This window comes from Crinia signifera, chromosome 5 (assembly GCF_055691185.1).
Source record: "Crinia signifera chromosome 5, ASM5569118v1, whole genome shotgun sequence".
Lineage (NCBI taxonomy): Eukaryota > Metazoa > Chordata > Amphibia > Anura > Myobatrachidae > Crinia > Crinia signifera.
Genome location: NC_139221.1, coordinates 153,645,860 through 153,663,973, shown reverse-complemented (window position 1 = coordinate 153,663,973; position 18,114 = coordinate 153,645,860). Strand labels below are relative to the sequence as shown.

At 43.4% G+C, this 18,114-nt stretch overlaps 1 protein-coding gene across 3 annotated transcripts in view; it reads left to right on the top strand.

The window, feature by feature from the left end:
* The window catches only part of ITPRID1 (ITPR interacting domain containing 1), a 204,643-nt gene that overhangs the window by 36,272 nt on the left and 150,257 nt on the right, over nt 1-18,114 (top strand). For all 3 annotated transcript variants that reach the window (XM_083188123.1, XM_083188121.1, XM_083188122.1), the window contains exon 2: nt 17,474-17,611. In XM_083188123.1, the coding sequence (XP_083044249.1) occupies nt 17,571-17,611 (41 nt within the window). In that variant the 5' untranslated portion in view covers nt 17,474-17,570. The remainder of the gene's footprint in view (nt 1-17,473; nt 17,612-18,114) is intronic.

The following is an 18,114-nucleotide window of genomic DNA, read 5'->3' as shown; positions in this document are numbered from 1 at the left end:
CCAAGTTCCGGGCCCTGGCACCTCATGCTGCTCCCGTTGGTGAATGTTGTCCCTCTTATGTTTGGCAGATGATCAGGCCGGAATGGAGGGGCTAGCCATGCGGGCTATTGCGCCCACGACGCTGCAATGCTACCGGGCAGGTTGGCAGGAGTGGGAACAGTTTCGGCTGTCTGCCCCTCAAGCAGGTAAGACACCTAATGCGGCCATGGTGGCCTTCGTATGGAGTTTATACTCCTTAGGCCGTTCTGTCGCCTCTGTGCGCAGGATACTGGCAGGGGTGTCTTTCTTTTCTGCCTTGCAGGGTAGGGCGGACCCGTCCCGGTCGTTTTTGGTGTCGAGAGCATTACGTGGCTGGCGGAGGGCCTCGCCAGCACCCCCAGACCGGAGACGCCCGATTGATATGTCTTTGCTACCAGCTTTGCTGGGCGCCCTAGGGGACATTTGTTGGCCTGCCTACGAGGTCCTTTTGTTCCGAACGGCGTTTGCAATGGCGTATCACGGGGCTTTCAGGGTTGGAGAGCTGGTGGCTCCGTCGAAACGGGCTCCTTCACCTTTGTCCGTGGATGATTTGGTGGTCCAGGAGGATTCGGTGCTTTGTCACCTGCGACGATCCAAGACAGACCAGGCTGGTAGGGGGAGATGGCTGTCCCTGCTCCCAAGTACGGTGGAGGGGGCGTGCCCTGTGGCGCTGGTCACGGCCTTGACGCAGGCACGCCCGGATCTGCCTGGTGCTTGGTTGATGCATGAGGACGGATCACCTCTCACAAAATACCAATTTGGGCACGTCTTGGGACGGGCGCTGGAGGCCATAGGCCTTGATCCGAAGGAATTTGGGTCGCATTCCTTCCGGATCGGGGCTGCTACCTCGGCGGCTGCGGAGGGCCGCTCCGACGCAGAGATTCAATCCCTGGGTCGATGGCGCTCTGCAGCATTCCGAAGGTACATTCGGCCGTCTCTATCTATCACTGATCACCATGGTCGACTGGACCCATAAGCGCTCGCCAACTTCCAGTGGGGGCCTTGAGGTGTGTTTTCGCATCCGCTCGGGGGCACAATTTGGCTATAATTACAATCTGGCATGGCGTACTTGGTAGTTTACTCCGGGCGGTGTGTTTTGTGCCTCAAGAGCTGGTCGGCCACGGTTTTTCCTCCTCCCTTCTTCATAACCTGTGCAGCGTGTGAGTGCGATGACGAGTACTTCATCCAACTAACTAACCTTTTGTGTGCATATTTCAGATCGACGGGACGTTAAGTCCGTGTGGATGTTGGGCCATTCCTTTGTGTATTGGGCCTCGCAGGCAATAAACGCCTCTGATGTATGCATGTTTCCACAAGCTGGGGAGGTTAGGTGGTTGGGTGTGAGGGGCATGAAATGGTGTTCACTGCAGGCCCAAATGATCAGTGCCGTTACGCAGTTTGGGGTCCCGGAGGTCATCATATTCCACCTTGGCGGGAATGACCTCGGACGGGGATCCGTCCTGGAGCTGCGCTCCATGATTGTCCGGGACCTCCACATCATAGCCCAGGTGTTGCCGTCATGCAGGTTGGTGTGGTCCTCCATGATATCCAGGATAGTATGGAGGGCAGCGAGATCATGCACCAGCATAGAGCGTTCACGCAAGAAGGTGAACTCTATGGTGGCGAGATACCTGTTAGCTAATGGCGGGGGTGTCATTTGGCACAACGCCATCAGCTTCCAGCGCCCCGAGCTCTACAGGAGCGACGGTGTACATTTGAGCCCAGAGGGTATGGCTTTGTTTTTAGGCAATATTTTTGCCTGGTTAGCGACACGGTGCTGAGCGTTTTGTTGGTGGTGGCGGTGGCTGCGGCCTAGGGCCTGGCTGTGGCGGTAAAGAACGGTCATGCTTTAAGAACTCTGTATGTGTGTAGGTAGTGGGGTACACTCTCCCTCGACAACGATTGTCATGGGCCACGCTTCTGCCCGGGGGATGGCCGTCACCACCAGGCCTGGTGGTTGACCAGGGAGAGTGGTCATCCAGCGTTGTATGTATGACTTAGTGATCTTTAACCCCCTCCTTCCTATAATGACCGTTCTTTGGTGCCGCCACCATTCATAGTCTTAGTTTAGTTTAATTTGTCAAATAAATTTGACATTCTGTTTTTGAAACGCCAGCACTTGTGTCGTGTCTTTATTTTAGGATAAGTTGTTAAGATAAGGTTTATATATAAGTTAGATAATTAATGGTATCAACAGCAGGTGGGACCAAGGGGATACCCGATGGTGAGTTTAAGAAACACAGAAGGCTGATTAAGCCTGAAGGGACATAAACCACTAAGGGTTCTCATAAGGTACACTATGCTGTTGGTCACATGACATGTTGATGAGGATGGGCACAAGGCCTATCAGGACAGGGGGGAGGGTCCAAGCAGGGTAGGAAGGATCACGCTGTTAGAGTGATCTGCCCCTGTCCAAGAAGCCCCACCCACCCTTCCCTGTTTTTCTTTTCCTCTTCGGCGGCGGTAAAGAACGGTCATGCTTTAAGAACTCTGTATGTGTGTAGGTAGTGGGGTACACTCTCCCTCGACAACGATTGTCATGGGCCACGCTTCTGCCCGGGGGATGGCCGTCACCACCAGGCCTGGTGGTTGACCAGGGAGAGTGGTCATCCAGCGTTGTATGTATGACTTAGTGATCTTTAACCCCCTCCTTCCTATAATGACTGTTCTTTGGTGCCGCCACCATTCATAGTCTTAGTTTAGTTTAATTTGTCAAATAAATTTGACATTCTGTTTTTGAAACGCCAGCACTTGTGTCGTGTCTTTATTTTAGGATAAGTTGTTAAGATAAGGTTTATATATAAGTTAGATAATTAATGGTATCAACAGCAGGTGGGACCAAGGGGATACCCGATGGTGAGTTTATGATTCATCTAAACTAAATAAAAACAATTGTTAAAAATGCATAAAATAGAAAATAACATCCTGGCTGTATATTTAGGAGACTTAAAAATACAATGAAAATAAGTTTAAAACTTAATATTTGAAGGTAAATTTCCAAGTATGCTGATATTATTGTTCAGTAGTTTTGTCCTAAAAAACGTTGATGCTTCGTTTTGCAGAGGCCTTAAGTGTCAGCGGATAAACTCATTTTACTACTGACGTCGCTACTACAGTTTTAAGTTGCTTCATTTGAATTAAACAAATAGACTGAATGTTAACACATGAAATACTGTACATGCTGTCATGTCAGCATTTTCAAATGTAGAATAAAACCAAATCAAGAACATCGTTTTTTTCTTTTCTGACAACTAATTACATAGAAAAAGGTAATTAATAAGACACAGATATTTTTAGAAGCCAATGGTACGTCTTACACTGGCTCAAGTTTCCAAAAGAGGTAGTAAAAAATAGACTGACAGACGATTCTCAATTAAACTGTATTTGCATAAAAGCCTCTTTTATGTTTTTAAATAATAATAATAATAATAATAATAATAATAATAATAATAATAAAAACAGGGATTCACACTGTCTGTCTCTCAGCATCTGTCCTCTGATCAGCGGCAAGACATTTGGGCCCTTATTCTGGTTGGCTCACAAAGCAGCATTAGTTTGCTGCTTTGTGAGCCATGTAATGCCGCCCATTCACCGCTACTCTGTGAATTTCCCCGCAACACTGTGAATTGATGTTTTGCATAAACATCCATTCGCAGGCTTTCCTGCAGTTCCAAAATCATTTAATGGTCGCCGACCATTGAATGATTTCTTTAGCACTCGCAGATCTAAGTCTGTCTCTGCTGACTTAGATTAGCGGCGCCCTGGTCTGAGAACAGGGCGGGTAGCTGACATCCGGTGATGTCAGACGCCTACCTCCGGAAGCAGGGCCAGACTGGCCATCTGGCACTTCTGGCAAATGCCAAAAGGGCCGATGGCCTTGTGGGACAATTTTGTGCAGCCAGGTCATCTGTGGGAGCCGCTGCCGGACTAGCAGTGGCTGCTCCTGGCCGCAGTCTTTTGCTGCCCTGTGTGTGCATGGCCACATCCCACCCCCTTCCCCTTTAGGCGGAAGCTGCCTCTCCTCCCCATACTGCCTGAGCCGGCCTGCCAGACCCCCCCCCCCTCAGCTGAGAGCAGAAGGTGCTGATCCGGTCTCTCCCTGAGTCCCCTCCCCTCTGTGATGGTGCTGGTGCTTGATGTCATGATCTAGAGACCAGCCCGAGTGCGAAAAACAAAGCTAACTTGCTGCCAGTGTTGTGACCACGGGAAGCACGGGCCCCGGCACTGTGACAGTGAGCATGGGAGACCCGGGACAGTGACCACTGGTGTCCCAGCGCTGTGTCAGTGAGAACGGGAGACCCAGGGCAGTGACCACTGGAGTCCTGATGATTTGAACGCAGGAGACTCAGTGAATTGTCCCCAGAGTCCCGACACTGAGACTGCGGAGTTCCAGTGCTGTATTATTGCAGGAGACCTGAATCTCTGCACCTGAGGGAGACGCTGTGTCCGTGGCAGAACCGGCGCTTTGTGCAGAAGATGTGCTGCTACTCAAGGTAGTTGTGCTGAATGGGAAGCTGGGAGGGGGTAGAGCAAGGTTACTCAGTGCAACCTCTACTGGGACAAGGGGTATGGGATTATGAAGTACAAAGTGATGCCTTTCAGGCTGTCACAGCCCTTTCAAACCCCTTGATCCCTTCCTCCCCCCTCCACCCTCTCTCACTCTGTCCCTCCTATCTCTCATTCCCTCTATATTTCCCCTTCCCTCCTGTCAGTGATGCTTGTCATGCTGTCACATCCCTTTCAAACCCTTTCCCCCCTCCCTCCTCTTTCTTTCTCTCCTCTTTTCTCTCTCTTACACAGGATAATGGGGACATGTCTGACACAGGGAGAGGGGGACATTTTGTGTAATGGGCATTATGGTGTGCAGCATTTTGTGTAATGGGCATTACAGTGTGCATCATTTTCTGTAGTGGGCAGTGTAATGCCTCCTTTTTGTGATGCCACATCTCCTTTCCATGAGGCCACGCCCCCTTTTCGACACGTAGCTTTGCTGCGCAAGGGTCCCATCTTCTACTGGTGGGCCTATGTGCTCAAAATGCCAGGAACAATTTTGGTCCCAGTCCGGCCCTGTCTGGAATAAGGCACAGCCACCAATTTCCCTAAGATCTGCACATTTGATGGCAAGCGGGTCCTGCACGTAGACCGCACATAGTTGTCCTCCTATCTCATAAGCTGCCCCTGAATGTGAGAAATGGATCTGCAATTATCTTTAACAAAGTGTTTGTTGGTACAAGAGGTATTTGCTGCCCAACTACATACCTGTAGGTGCTTGTAGCAGATGCTAAATATATAATATATGGCTCTATCCAGGGTCGGATTAAGGGCGTAATGGGCCTGGAGCTGAAAATGTTCAAGGGCCTTTTGTGAAAAGTTGAGAAGGTTAGGCCAATGGCGTGCAGGCATGTAGAATGCATACATTATAAGTGCCAATATCTCCCTAAATATATTAAAATACAAAACTTGCATAAATGTGTAAATAGTAATGCAATGTTAATTCTTATGATTTATGGCCAACCCATCTGTCACAATGGTGGAACTATTTATATGTGGAGGGCTGAAGCTGCAGCTCCATCCACCCCATTGTTAATCTGGCCCTGGCTCTATCTCCAGAATTAGGATATTTCACTCTTTCAGTAGGTGTAAGGTTTAGGACTGGGGTAGCCAACTCCAGTCCTCGAGAGCTACCAACAGTTAATGTTTTCCAGGTCTCCTCACAGAATCACAAATGAAGTAATTAGCTCCACCTGCGGATCATTTATAATATGTAAGTGAGTAATGAGTGCACCTTTGCAGCAGCTAGGTTGTCTGACTTGTTGGAAGCTCTCAAGGACTTGAGTTGGCTACCGCTGGTTTAGGATATAAATGAGCTGTTGCAAGTTTTCTTGGCTGCAGATGATGTCAAGGGACCAAAGTGATGGATCATAGTTTCCAAAAAGGTAGGATGGTGAGAGTAAACAGTAAGGTATTGATGAGATAGTTTCTTAGAACTCATACTTTTTATAAAAGCAGCCTGTAAAGTAGAAGAAGTTGATGGTTGGTATTTTGGGGCAGATGTATACAGCACATATCGAGCCACTATAGCGCGTCCTGCTTCTCACCTTTACTAAGGTCAAGCAGGAAGCAGTAGCGATGAGTTGTATAAATGTTTGCCTGTGCTGGGGAGTGATCCTTGCCAGAGCCAACAGAACATCAGCCTAGCAGTACCCCACCTGCGTCTTGGTGGCATCGTAAAGAACCGCAGTACACACTCCGACACATGCACAAAGAAGTGTAGTACAAATGTTGATATTGATATTTGAGTTACAATAGACTAACTCAGGTGTGTTGCTGATAGTGGTTGCATACAGAGATCTTGAAACACTCTCATTGGAGGCCATACTCAGATGGATCAGCTGCACCTAGCATAGGGCTGCTGCAAGTGTCAATGGTGCAGCATCTGTAGACACTGACAGTGGGCATCTCATTCCTACATATTTGAACTCACAGATGTATACCAGGTAATGGTTCTGTAGCTGCATTAGCACAAAGTTGCAGACACAAGTGCTAGAAAAGACACAAGGAAGGATGCACCTACATCCAAATCAGATTCAGGCTGTATAAGGATGGATCTCACCAGCTTCCACCCCCTCAAAATACTCCGCTACCATCAGGGCTGTATTAAGAAATTAACCATTGTTTAAGAAATTATTTTTCTTCTTAAAGTTAATTTATAACCAATAGATGCACTGGAATCTACAGTATACTTGCCTAGTCTCCATGCATGGCCAGGAAAATCAGGTGGCACTGTATAGCCATGAAATAATCATGATGCCACTCCCCCTGGATGCAGCCCACTTTGCTACCAGCCACACCCCCTATGCACCTACCACAATATCCACTACCTCAGGAGGGGAAATAAAAGTAGGCAAGTATCAAGTCTTCCTTCTTGGAAGTGCTAACAGATTCAGTGCACATCAATCTAAACATTTAAGTGTTTCCTTGCAGTCTAGACCTTTTTTGACCTTTCTTTGCTAGGGTTTCCACTTCACTTATTGTGAATGCTCTGCTGTGTGTCTAGTGATTTAAGCTGTCATTGGCTGTCACCTGATGCGTTGCTTTTTCTTGCAATTTTATTATAGCTTATGCAAATTGAATTAGTGCTATAATTTTACACATATATATGCAGCGGTTTTTCTGATAGTACTCAGAGTGTAAGTTATTTCTAATGCTTCACCGGAGATTGACAAAGGGACTCTGCAATAAACCAGAAACAGATTTTAACAAGGATGTTTGAATTTTAAAGCATATCACTTTCTATTGCTGTTTTAAAATCAGCAGCACTTGCAACTGAAGCCGCACAAGGAAAGGCATGTCAAGTATGCATTATTCTATATGAATGTGCTTTGTCTTATACAAACATTTCACAGCAATTACAAGACACCTTTAGCCACCATTCTAACCAGGATTACCAATGAACCTTATTAAATACTTAAAATAATGGAAAAAACTTGTTATTTCCTGAAAGTAACCTGAATTAGGGACTTTCCACCAGTTTTACTAAACAAAGAAATGGAATTATCTGAGACACATACTGTACTTGCTTTTAAAGAAGGTTTTCCTTGTACAGAGCTCATAGAGAACTTGCTTATCACTTGATTAGACTCTTCTCAGTCATAACTGTTGTAGTTGCTACACCAGACCACAACCTATGAGAATGGTGAGTTTGCATCTTCATGTCCCATTTCCAGTAATGTAGAACATGAGCTTGTTACTATTGACTATAATCTGTACATTTAAGTCCAGTTTCTGAGCAATCGGCATTCATCTTCTGGCTTGTGGTGATTGTATATTCATTGAAGGCTGTTACATTCAATTGCCTCTTTGGCACTGCTGACTAAGCTGTTTCCAGATTATACTGTTACTTCCATTGTGCAACAGGAGGATAGTTTATTGCTACTTTCAATGATGATCTTTTACTGCTTCCTAGAAGTTATTACATTTATCTAGCATCAAGTATATATAAAGATTATTTCACCATTAGATATACTGGTTTAATACATCTCATGCATTTAATGTTACCAGTTGTATAACTAGGGATGTGCGAGCAGGGCGCAGGGCTGCTACAGAGTACACAGAACCCTGTGGGTGGCACCACCACTAAACCCATGGGCCCTGAATCTGGCTAGCAGCAATCTGGAACAGCCCCCCCCCCCCAAGGTTTCATGAGAATGCTCTGCACCGAGCTGTAATTTCTGGGTTCCCCTGTCCTATAGTATAGATCAGTGGTTCTCAAACTTGGTCCTCAGGAATCCACACAGTTCACCTTTTTCAGGTCACCTGACAGGTGCACTCATTGCTGACTGACACATTTAAAAAAAATGCTGCCAGTGCCCAGTATAAGTCCAGGGTGCCCGCATGTGTGCTACATCAGTCCAGGGGTGCCCGCATGTTTACTGTATCTGTCCAGGGGTGCCCACATGTGTGCTGTATCAGTCCAGGGGTGCCCTCATGTGTGCTGTATCAGTCCAAGGGTGCCCGCATGTGTGACGTATAATTCCATGGGTGCCTGTATCTGACCTGGGGTGCCCGCATGTGTCCCGTATCAGTCCAGGGGTGCCCGTATGTGTGCTGTATCTGTCCAAGGGTGCCCGCATGTGTGCTGTACAAGCCCAGGGGTGCCCACATGTGTGCCGTATAATTCTATGGGTGCCCCCATGTGTGCCGTTTAGTTCTATGGGTGCCCCCATGTATCCCGTATCAGTCCAGGGGTGCCCGCATGTGTGCCATATAATTCCATGGGTGCCCTCATGTGTCCTGTATCAGTCCTCAGGTGCCCGCATGTGTGCCGTATAATTCCAGGGGTGCCCCCATGTGTCCCGTATCAGACCATGGGAGCTGCCCTTTTTTTTTTTATGAAAATAAAAAAAAGTGTTTTTTTTTTAATTGAAGGGCTGATAAATGTGCTGTCGTCCAAGAGTGCTGTATAATTCATGGGGTGTTGCTAAATCTGCCATATAATTCCAGGTGTGCTGCTCTTTTTTTTTTATTAAAAGATTACATTACATTTTTATTTTTACTGCAGGAATATGTCTGCAGTATAATTTCATGCCTGCCGTCATGTGTGCCGTATCAGTCCAGGGGTGTTGCCATCTGTGCTGTATCAGGTCAGGGATGCCCGCATGTGTGACGCATAATTCCTGGGGTGAGCCAAGAGTGTCATATAATTCATTGGTTGCTGCAAAGTCTGCTGTATAATTCATGGGGTGCTACTAAGTGTGCCGTCACAGTCCACAGGTGATGCTAAGTGTGCCGTATCAGTCCAGGGGTGAGCCAAATGTGCTGTATAATTTATGGGGTGCTGCTAACTTAAGTCTGCTGTATCAATCCAGGGGTGCTGCCAATTTTTTATTTAAAGAATAACTCTTTTTACTGCAGGAGTGTCACTATGTGAGCCGTATAATTCCATGTGTGCTGTATCAGGTCAGGGGTGCCACCATCTGTGCCGTGTAATTCCTGGGGTAAACCAAGTCTGCCGTATAATTTATGGAGTGCTGCCAAGTGTGCTGTATTAGTCCAGGGGTGATGCTGAGTTTGCCATATCAGTCCAGGGGTGAGCCAAGTCTGCCAAATAATTCCTGGGGTGAGGCAAATCTGACGTATAATTCATGGGGTGCTGCCAAGTGTGCTGTATTGGTCCAGGGGTGATGCTAAGTGTGCCATATCAGTACAGGGGTGATGCTAAGTGTGCCATATCAGTCCAGGGGTGCTATTAAGTGTGTCGTATCAGTCTAGTGTTTGTGCCAAAGAAAAAATGGAAAAAGACCCTGCGCTCTAAACAAAGGGTGCAGCCTTATCATAAAGGATAGTCACCAAACGATCCAGAAATAGTAGATACAAAACAGAAGGGTCTGATGGGGCGCTCCCACTTGAGATATGAAGGATTTCAATGTCGGTAGGTCTTGTAGAAATGCGATGCCTCAAAAAAAGAAGAACAGACAAATCACAACCTTCATAGTGTCGATTTTAAAATAAACATATGGTAAAATCTCTTTTGTCAAAAAATACTCTCCGTACCGCAAATGACCCTTTCCTTAGGCCACAAGATATCTCGTATAATGTCGTCTGGTATTCAAAATACGGTTCCCTTTCTCCTATACCTCGGTTTAAGATTCAATATTGCACATAGAGTAAAACTATAACAATTTATTCAAAAATAATAATACACACAATCAAATTGGCATAGTACATAGTACATAGTCTTTGTGCGGCCCACTTGTGTCGCTTATCATAGTTATCCAACTACTTCGGTGCAACCTTTTGGCCTAAAAACAATATTGTGAGGTGTTCAGAATAGAAAGAATGTTAATGAGGTTAATAATAGCGTAGGAGGAAAAAAAAATTCTGGGATTTTAGTGTTTGTTATGCTCTTTAAAAAAAAAACAGAACCCCAAAACCCAGTAGAACCCAAAACCTGAAGGTAACCCAAAACCCAAAATGCGAAAAGTGGCCGGTGCACATCCCTACTGCAAACATGCATTGTGTGTGTGTGTGGGGGGGTGCAGTCAATTTCCCGGCGGTCGGAATCCCGGCGGTCGGAATCCCGGCGTCACAATCCCGACGCTGGAATCCCGACCGCCGAAATCCCGAAACTTTCTCCCTCCGTGGGTGTCCACGACACCCATAGAGGGAGAATATATTAGCGTGCCGAGTGAGTGGGCCCTTGTCGGGATTTCGGCGGTCGGGATTCCAGCGTCGGGATTTTGAAAGCCGAGATTCCGACCACCGGGATTCTATACCGAATCCATGTGGGGTACTGAATACTGACTTTGAGAACCTATGTTATAGATTCATTTTGCTATGGAGCACTGAATACCCCGGTGTGATTTTCCTTCCCTCACTTACAGATGTGTCCACCTAGGTTGTGGAAATGGATAGTGGTTGCATGTGTACATCTCGCAACAACAATCTATGTGGACACATCTGTATACCATCATTTGATCCCACTGCCAACAGCAGCACCAAATCTTGGGATTAACCTCTCTACTGCTAAATTGGGTCTTACTGCTGCTGAAACAAGGTTCTGCCACATTTTGTACGGAAAGTCACTTTTTTATATTTGTGTTAACATGCGTTTATATATTTTGTAAGACGCTGCAGACCCCTTATGAGACATTAGATGTAACATGATCTTGAAGAACATGGTGATATTCAGCACATTTGAATGACACCTGATATGGAACTGATGTTCATCCTGATCATTAGATGCATAGTGCAAATTTTATAGGTAATAATATATTGTTCATACTTGCTGACTGTTTATGCAACTCTGGAAGAGTCCGAGACTGGGAAATCCCCTCCAATGGGACGGAAAGTGGCACATCATTTTTGTCATTATGACCCACTCACCATTGTTTGAAGCAGAAACTCGCTGTATTTTACAGCAGAGGGCAGGGCTAGGATGACGCAATTCAATGTAAATCATCCAACCTCCCATCTGACCAACTCTGCTGAGAGCCTGGAGAGCCCACCATTCAAATGCCTTCCAGTAGATTTGACAGAAATACAATAGGTGACAAAAATATTATTATCATGCGATATACTGTAAATTATATCAGAGAGAGAAAAACCGATAAGGCAGTGCTTTCCAAACGTCCTTGAATCATGGTACAGAATCAGTTTTTTTATTTTTTTGTGGCAGCTTAGGCCAAAAGTTTCTATTGACATATTCATTAAAAAAAAATATTAAATGAAGTATATTTATTTATTTATTTTCAGTTTCTTATATATCGCAACAAATTCCATTGCACCTTACAATAGAAAACAGTGATAAAACAAGCTGTTGTGTTTAGCTGTCATTCACAGGCTTGATAATGTGGTGGTGGACAAAGCTGCTTTTCCACATATTTGATAATTGGTAGCTGCCAGCACTGGTTTTGCCTATTACACTGACCATAAATGAATTTGTTCCTGACCATCATCCACTGGTACCCCTGCAAGTGCATGTGTGAAACAGCACCCAGTTTGGGGACTTTTGGATTAGGACAGTAGTGCATATTGTGCAGTACCACAGATCTCGGGTGGCTTTATTATACATATCATCTTATCACCCTACTCTGTTGGTGATAAATATCCTTCCCAGATGTGTGGCGGTATTATACTGTCCATACCCCATAATTACACATCGCTTTGTAGACTAAGGAGCCAAATGTACCATTCCTGTAGCAATTGTAGATGTTTCGGAGACTGGAAAATTAGTTAAAAAAATGGACAGTTGGAACTTAATTTATGAACTGTATTGTTTATATATTCAATAATCAAAAATATTAGCATTGAAAAGAATGACATGTTTGTAGGCTGATTTTATTGGCAGATGCACATAGTCTATAATCAACGTGTATTATAAACCTGATAGAAATCCTTTGTAGTAAGGGAAAGACATTTTGAACTGTATTTTTTGTTCATACCTGTACAACCAATATAAAGACACTGTAAACCTGTAACAGTAATATACAGTAGTAAGGAGCAGGACATGCAGACACAAGATTAGCAGTCACCTGAGATGTTTATTTTACAAATCCCATATTGTGAAATATTTTTCTGTGTTTCTCTGCATTTCCCAAATGTACTATGACCCGGATTAAAAATAGGCCATTGTATTTAAAGTACACAGGCCCACCTCCGCATCAAAAGGGAAGGATGTAGTTGAGTGTTCGCACTCTGGAAATGGGGTGTGGCTACTCAAAAGGGGGCGTGTCTTTGAGTGTATCGTACCACACCATATACCACTTCTACAAATTATGCAACAAAATAGTAGACCCCATTATACTTGCCCCTTCCACATGGTGCCAAACGGAATGAGCCAAAATTCACATAATCCCACACGGATTGAGCCAAAATTCACATACAGTAATACCACAAGGATTGAGCCAAAATTCACATACTGTAATGCTACATGGAGTAAGCCAAAATTCACATAATCCCACACGGATTGAGCCAAAATTCACATAATACCACAAGGATTGAACCAAATTTCACATACAGTAATGCTACATGGAGTAAGCCAAAATTCACATAATACTGCATGGATTGAGCAAAAATTCACATAATGCTACACAGATTAAGCCAAAATTCACATTATGTTACATAAACAGGAATCCCGGTAGACTGGAAAAGCCTTCCAAAATGAAAAAATCCCAGAAATCTGGGAGAGGTAGCAACCCTAGTGGTGGAACTTGTGGGTGGTGAGCCCAGGTGAAAAATATAATTTGGACCCCCTCCTCCATCCCATTCAAAGTTCACAATTTTATTAATTTTGCAAATAACAAAAAACATACATATACAATACAGGTACAGGTACTTTCTTTACATTATTTCCATGATCTAACCTTTTACCCCATAGTCCTATCCACATAGATAGTTACATCCAATGTACATATACAACCATCTAATGCTGCTCCTCCTTTTATATTTGTCTTAAAAAAAAAGAGATATAGAGTTTTAAATTTCAGTTGTTGCTCCACAATCCATATATTCACGCTATTCATAATAAAAAGACCTTGGTCAGGCCCTGGGGATATATCTTGCGTATCAACCTATCACCCCTCTCTATCTGAGTGATAGTACCCTCCATGTTAATACCTAGTATACCCATTATACATCCACCATTCAGTAAGCCAGGAGAGCGCCTGTTCGAACGGCGCCATATTTTTATTTTCAGTGATATTAGTAACTTCCACAGGTGCCCTGTGTTTTATCCTCCTTTCCACTTTACCTCTCTTCTAGTGACTTGTTATTTTAATTCATTATATGTATCATTTCTTAAAATTTGGGTTTTTTCTTTGTGAGAAAAAAAGGAGAAAAACAATCTCCTACTTCTTTATCCACTTTTGCCATATCTTATTAAATTCTTTTAAAGTGTTCCTATTAATATAAATGTGTTTCTCATGTAGTGCCGTATAGTCCACCAATGCTCTCCAGCCCTCAATATCTGGGGCTATTTTTGCCATCCATATTCTGGCTACTATTACTGTTGCTAATGCACATATATTGAAAATACGTGCGCTATCATCTCTATTCCTTGTCCCAACCTTAATTATGTTTAGCAGACAACTTTTAGGCATAAGGATGATTTCATTTATCCCCAGGTTCACTAGAGTCGATTTAACCTTCTCCCAAAATCCTTGTACAGCTTGACACTCCCATAACAAATGGTAAAACGAGCCGGGTGCAATATTGCATTTTGGACATTTGTCCGATGTTTTCCCTCCAAATTTCATCAATTTTCCCATAGTTAGATACTGTATGATCTATGCAGTATATATAGTTTTATCTGTTGTACTCTGATGGAATTTGTACTTTTATAGACGGATGAGACTGCATTATTCCATTCTCCTATATCTATGGGCCCCAGATCATTTTCCCATTTTTCTCTTAAATTATTGAGACCCTCCTCGTTTTTCATCCGTTTTTGACACCTTTTTAACTTTATTGCCCTCTGTCAACATCCTTTTCACTGGTGATATTGCATTTTCTGGGGATTTACCCTTAAATTGCACATGCAATGCCTTTCTCAATTGTACATATCTAAAGAAATAAGATGACGGTATGGCATATTCCTCCTGTAGCTGACTAAAGGACTTTATCTACATACAGTGGACTCATTAACGTAATGATATATGGACCCCACACCTTAGCTACCTGAAGATCTTTTAATTCCTTTAAAGTTTTAAGGTCACATAGTGGTTGGTCCACTTCCATTGCTTGGAACTTCATGATTTTATTAGCTTCTTTCCAAATTTTTACTGCTTGCATGACCAAAGGAGGATCTTGTTTAAATATTTATTTATTAACCGTTGTATTGGTATATTATCATCGCCATTTTGTATTATCATTTCCTTTATAGCTTCATTATCCACTGCGCCATTCATCCACCCCACCAGTGTTGTTATCTGCCCCGAAAGATAGTACATTTTAAGGTCTGTTAAGGACATGCCCCGTATTCCCTTTTTCTCATTAGTGTCTGTAGCTTAATTCTAGGGTGAGCATTATTAAAAATGAAGGATGAGAACATACTATTTATTTTCCTGAAAAAGGAATCTACAATGAGGCAAGGTGATTGTTGCAGCACATACAGAAATTTCAGTAGAATTATCATTTTTAAGAGGTTTACTCTATCTATTGTAGTTAATGGTAATTTACCCCACTTTTTTATTTTTACACTCAAGTATGTTATTAACGGCTCCAGATTAGATTTTACATATTCTTTAGGATCCCGGGAGATCCATATACCCAGATATTTAAAAGTTTCAACATACTTAAGGGGTATAACTGGAAGGATACTTGATTTCCCCCAGTTCACCCTAAATCCAGAGTAATCACCAAATTTCTCTATTTCTCTCAGAACCACCGGAATCGATCCAGAGCTGTCAGACAGGAATATTAAAAGGTCATCGGCATATAATGCCACCACGTCTGTCCTTGTACCTTTTCGGAAGCCATTTATTCCTGAATGACTGCGCAAGATGCAGGCCACTGGTTCTATCTTTAACGCAAACAGACTGGAAGACAGGGGACACCCCTGTCTTGTCCCTCTAAATAGAGAGAAGGGTTGAGAGGTGTCTCCATTTATTGCCATTCTGGCATTTGGGGCAGAGTATAGCAGTTGCACCCACTTAATGAATCCAGGACCTACTCCAATTGATCTCATTACTGCCCAGAGGTAGTGCCACTCGACAGCGTCAAACTCTTTTAACGCGTCGATTGACATCACCACTGGGCATGGGTCCTCTCCTCGTGGCATTTGAAGATGCATATATGATTTGCATAAGTTTAACAAGGTGGATTTACCCGGCATAAAGCCGGTCTGATCCCCTTGAACTATTTCCTCAATATGCCTGTTCAATCTTATTGCCAATACCTTGGCCAAGATCTTGGCCTCAGTGGATATTAAAGATATTGGTCGGTAGGAATCTAATAACATGGGATTTTCTCTGCTTTCAATAAAACCATGATTTTTGCTTCTAACATGTATTTGGCGAGACCATTTTCCTGGAAACTGGCGCTGAATGTTTCTAACAACATGGGAGCTAAAACTTCAAGATATTTTTTATAATTTTCCCCCGGTATACCGTTGAGGCCTGGGGATTTCTCTCTCGGAAGTACGTTAATAGCTTCTTTTATTTCCTGTATCGTTATTGGTGCTTTTAAATCTTCCTTACTTTCAATCGATAAGGTAGGGAGTTTTATATTTTTTAGACAATTTACAGTTCACAATTTTTAGCACGGCAGTGGGTGGCAGGAAGAGGCAGAGGGTGACAGGGAAAAACATAGGGCCAGATTCTCTAAGCTTCAAAAGTGATAAAATGGAGAGTGATAAACAGCCAGCCAATCAGCTTCTACCTGCCATGTCACAGACTGTGTTTGAAAAATGTCAGCCAGGAGCTGATTGGCTGGCTGTTTATCACTCTCCTTTTTATCACTTTTGAAGCTTAGAGAATCTGGCCTAGAGGGAGGCAAATTGTGACAGGAAAATATATTGGGTGACAGGGGACGTGGGCCCCGGTGCACTGTACCTGCTGCACCAATGGTAGTTCAGCTTCCGTTTGAAATCATTTGAGCATTCTGCTTACAGCGAATCAGCAGCCTGGTCAATGTGAATGTCCTAAAATGAACTCCATCAGGTGCCCTCTAGTGACATAGAGGTGAGGCGCAGCATTAGGATTTTATTAAGGATAAATTAAAAAAATGTCTTATTTAACCCCTTCCCGACATTTGACGTACATGTACGTCATGGCCGGGATGTACTTCCCGACACATGGCGTACATGTACGTCATGACTTTAAAGTGCCACCGCGTCTAGAGACGCGGTGACAGAGGGACGATGTCTGCTGTCCCTGACAGCAGACATCCTCCCTCATTGCCCAGGGGGGGGCAGCGATACCCCCCCTGTTGGGCGATCGCTGTGATTGGCTGTTCAAACGTGAACAGCCAAAAACAGCGTTTTAATGTGTGATGTGTAAAATTTAGACTCTGCTGCCCCCTAGTGTCCAAAAAAAATAAAGGAGCTTGAAATAATGATGTCATAATAAAGTTTAGATATGGTTTATGTTAGTTATTAACTATTTTGAGTGGTATGATTATTTGTCTCACAAGCAGAAAATTTTACATTTTGAAAATAGCAAAATGTTCAAGTTTTTTACGACATTTTGGTATTTTTCACAAAAAAAAAAAAACTGTATCGACCAAAATGTACCACTAATTTAAAGTACAATGTGTCACGGGAAAACAATCTCAAAATCACTGGGATAAGTAAAAGCAAAAAAAGTTATCCCCACTTAAGTGATACATGTCAGATTTGAAAAAAAGGCCTGTCAGGAAGGCAAAAACATGCTGCGTCGGGAAGGGGTTAAATTTGCCCAAGACATTTATTTTAAACTGATATCTTTACTAATGTTATATTTCATTGTATTATGTGCAGGGTTTTTAATATGCCATGGCTTCAGAGCCTTTCTATTACGGGATAGAAGGACATCTGTGTCTCAACTGTCAAGTGTTTCTATATATTGTGAGCCAAAATGGAGCTTTCAGAATTCATCTACCCCGAAGACACAAAATGGTAAATGCATGGACAGTAACTTATTTATTTGTCATTATTATATTTAAGAACATGCTGCAAGAATAACATGTACATAGGTGAATAAGGATCCTGGATAACAAATGCCTACTACTACTTTATAAACTGTTATTAAAACTTTCCAGATTGTGCATAAATTGTGTATTCAAATGTTAGCATTTACTATTAGTACTGGGAAGCAACAATTCTTCTCTTTTGGTCCATTCCTAGGAGATAAGTTAATAATACATTAAAATTGTAGGATGTCCAGGAGACTGGCACATTGCAAGGTTCTGTGGCTGACTTTGAGCGAGTAGACCAGCTACCCTAGTGGAGATCAGCGACGCAATTCACCATACACTGCATCACTGTGTCCCTGGCCCTAGCTATACAATGCTGAGCACTGTATTATATACTGGTCAATATTTTACATATGTACTGTGCAGTATGTGGCCCGTATCATATAACAAACATAAACGACCAATCTTCTGTTTCATATTTACAGA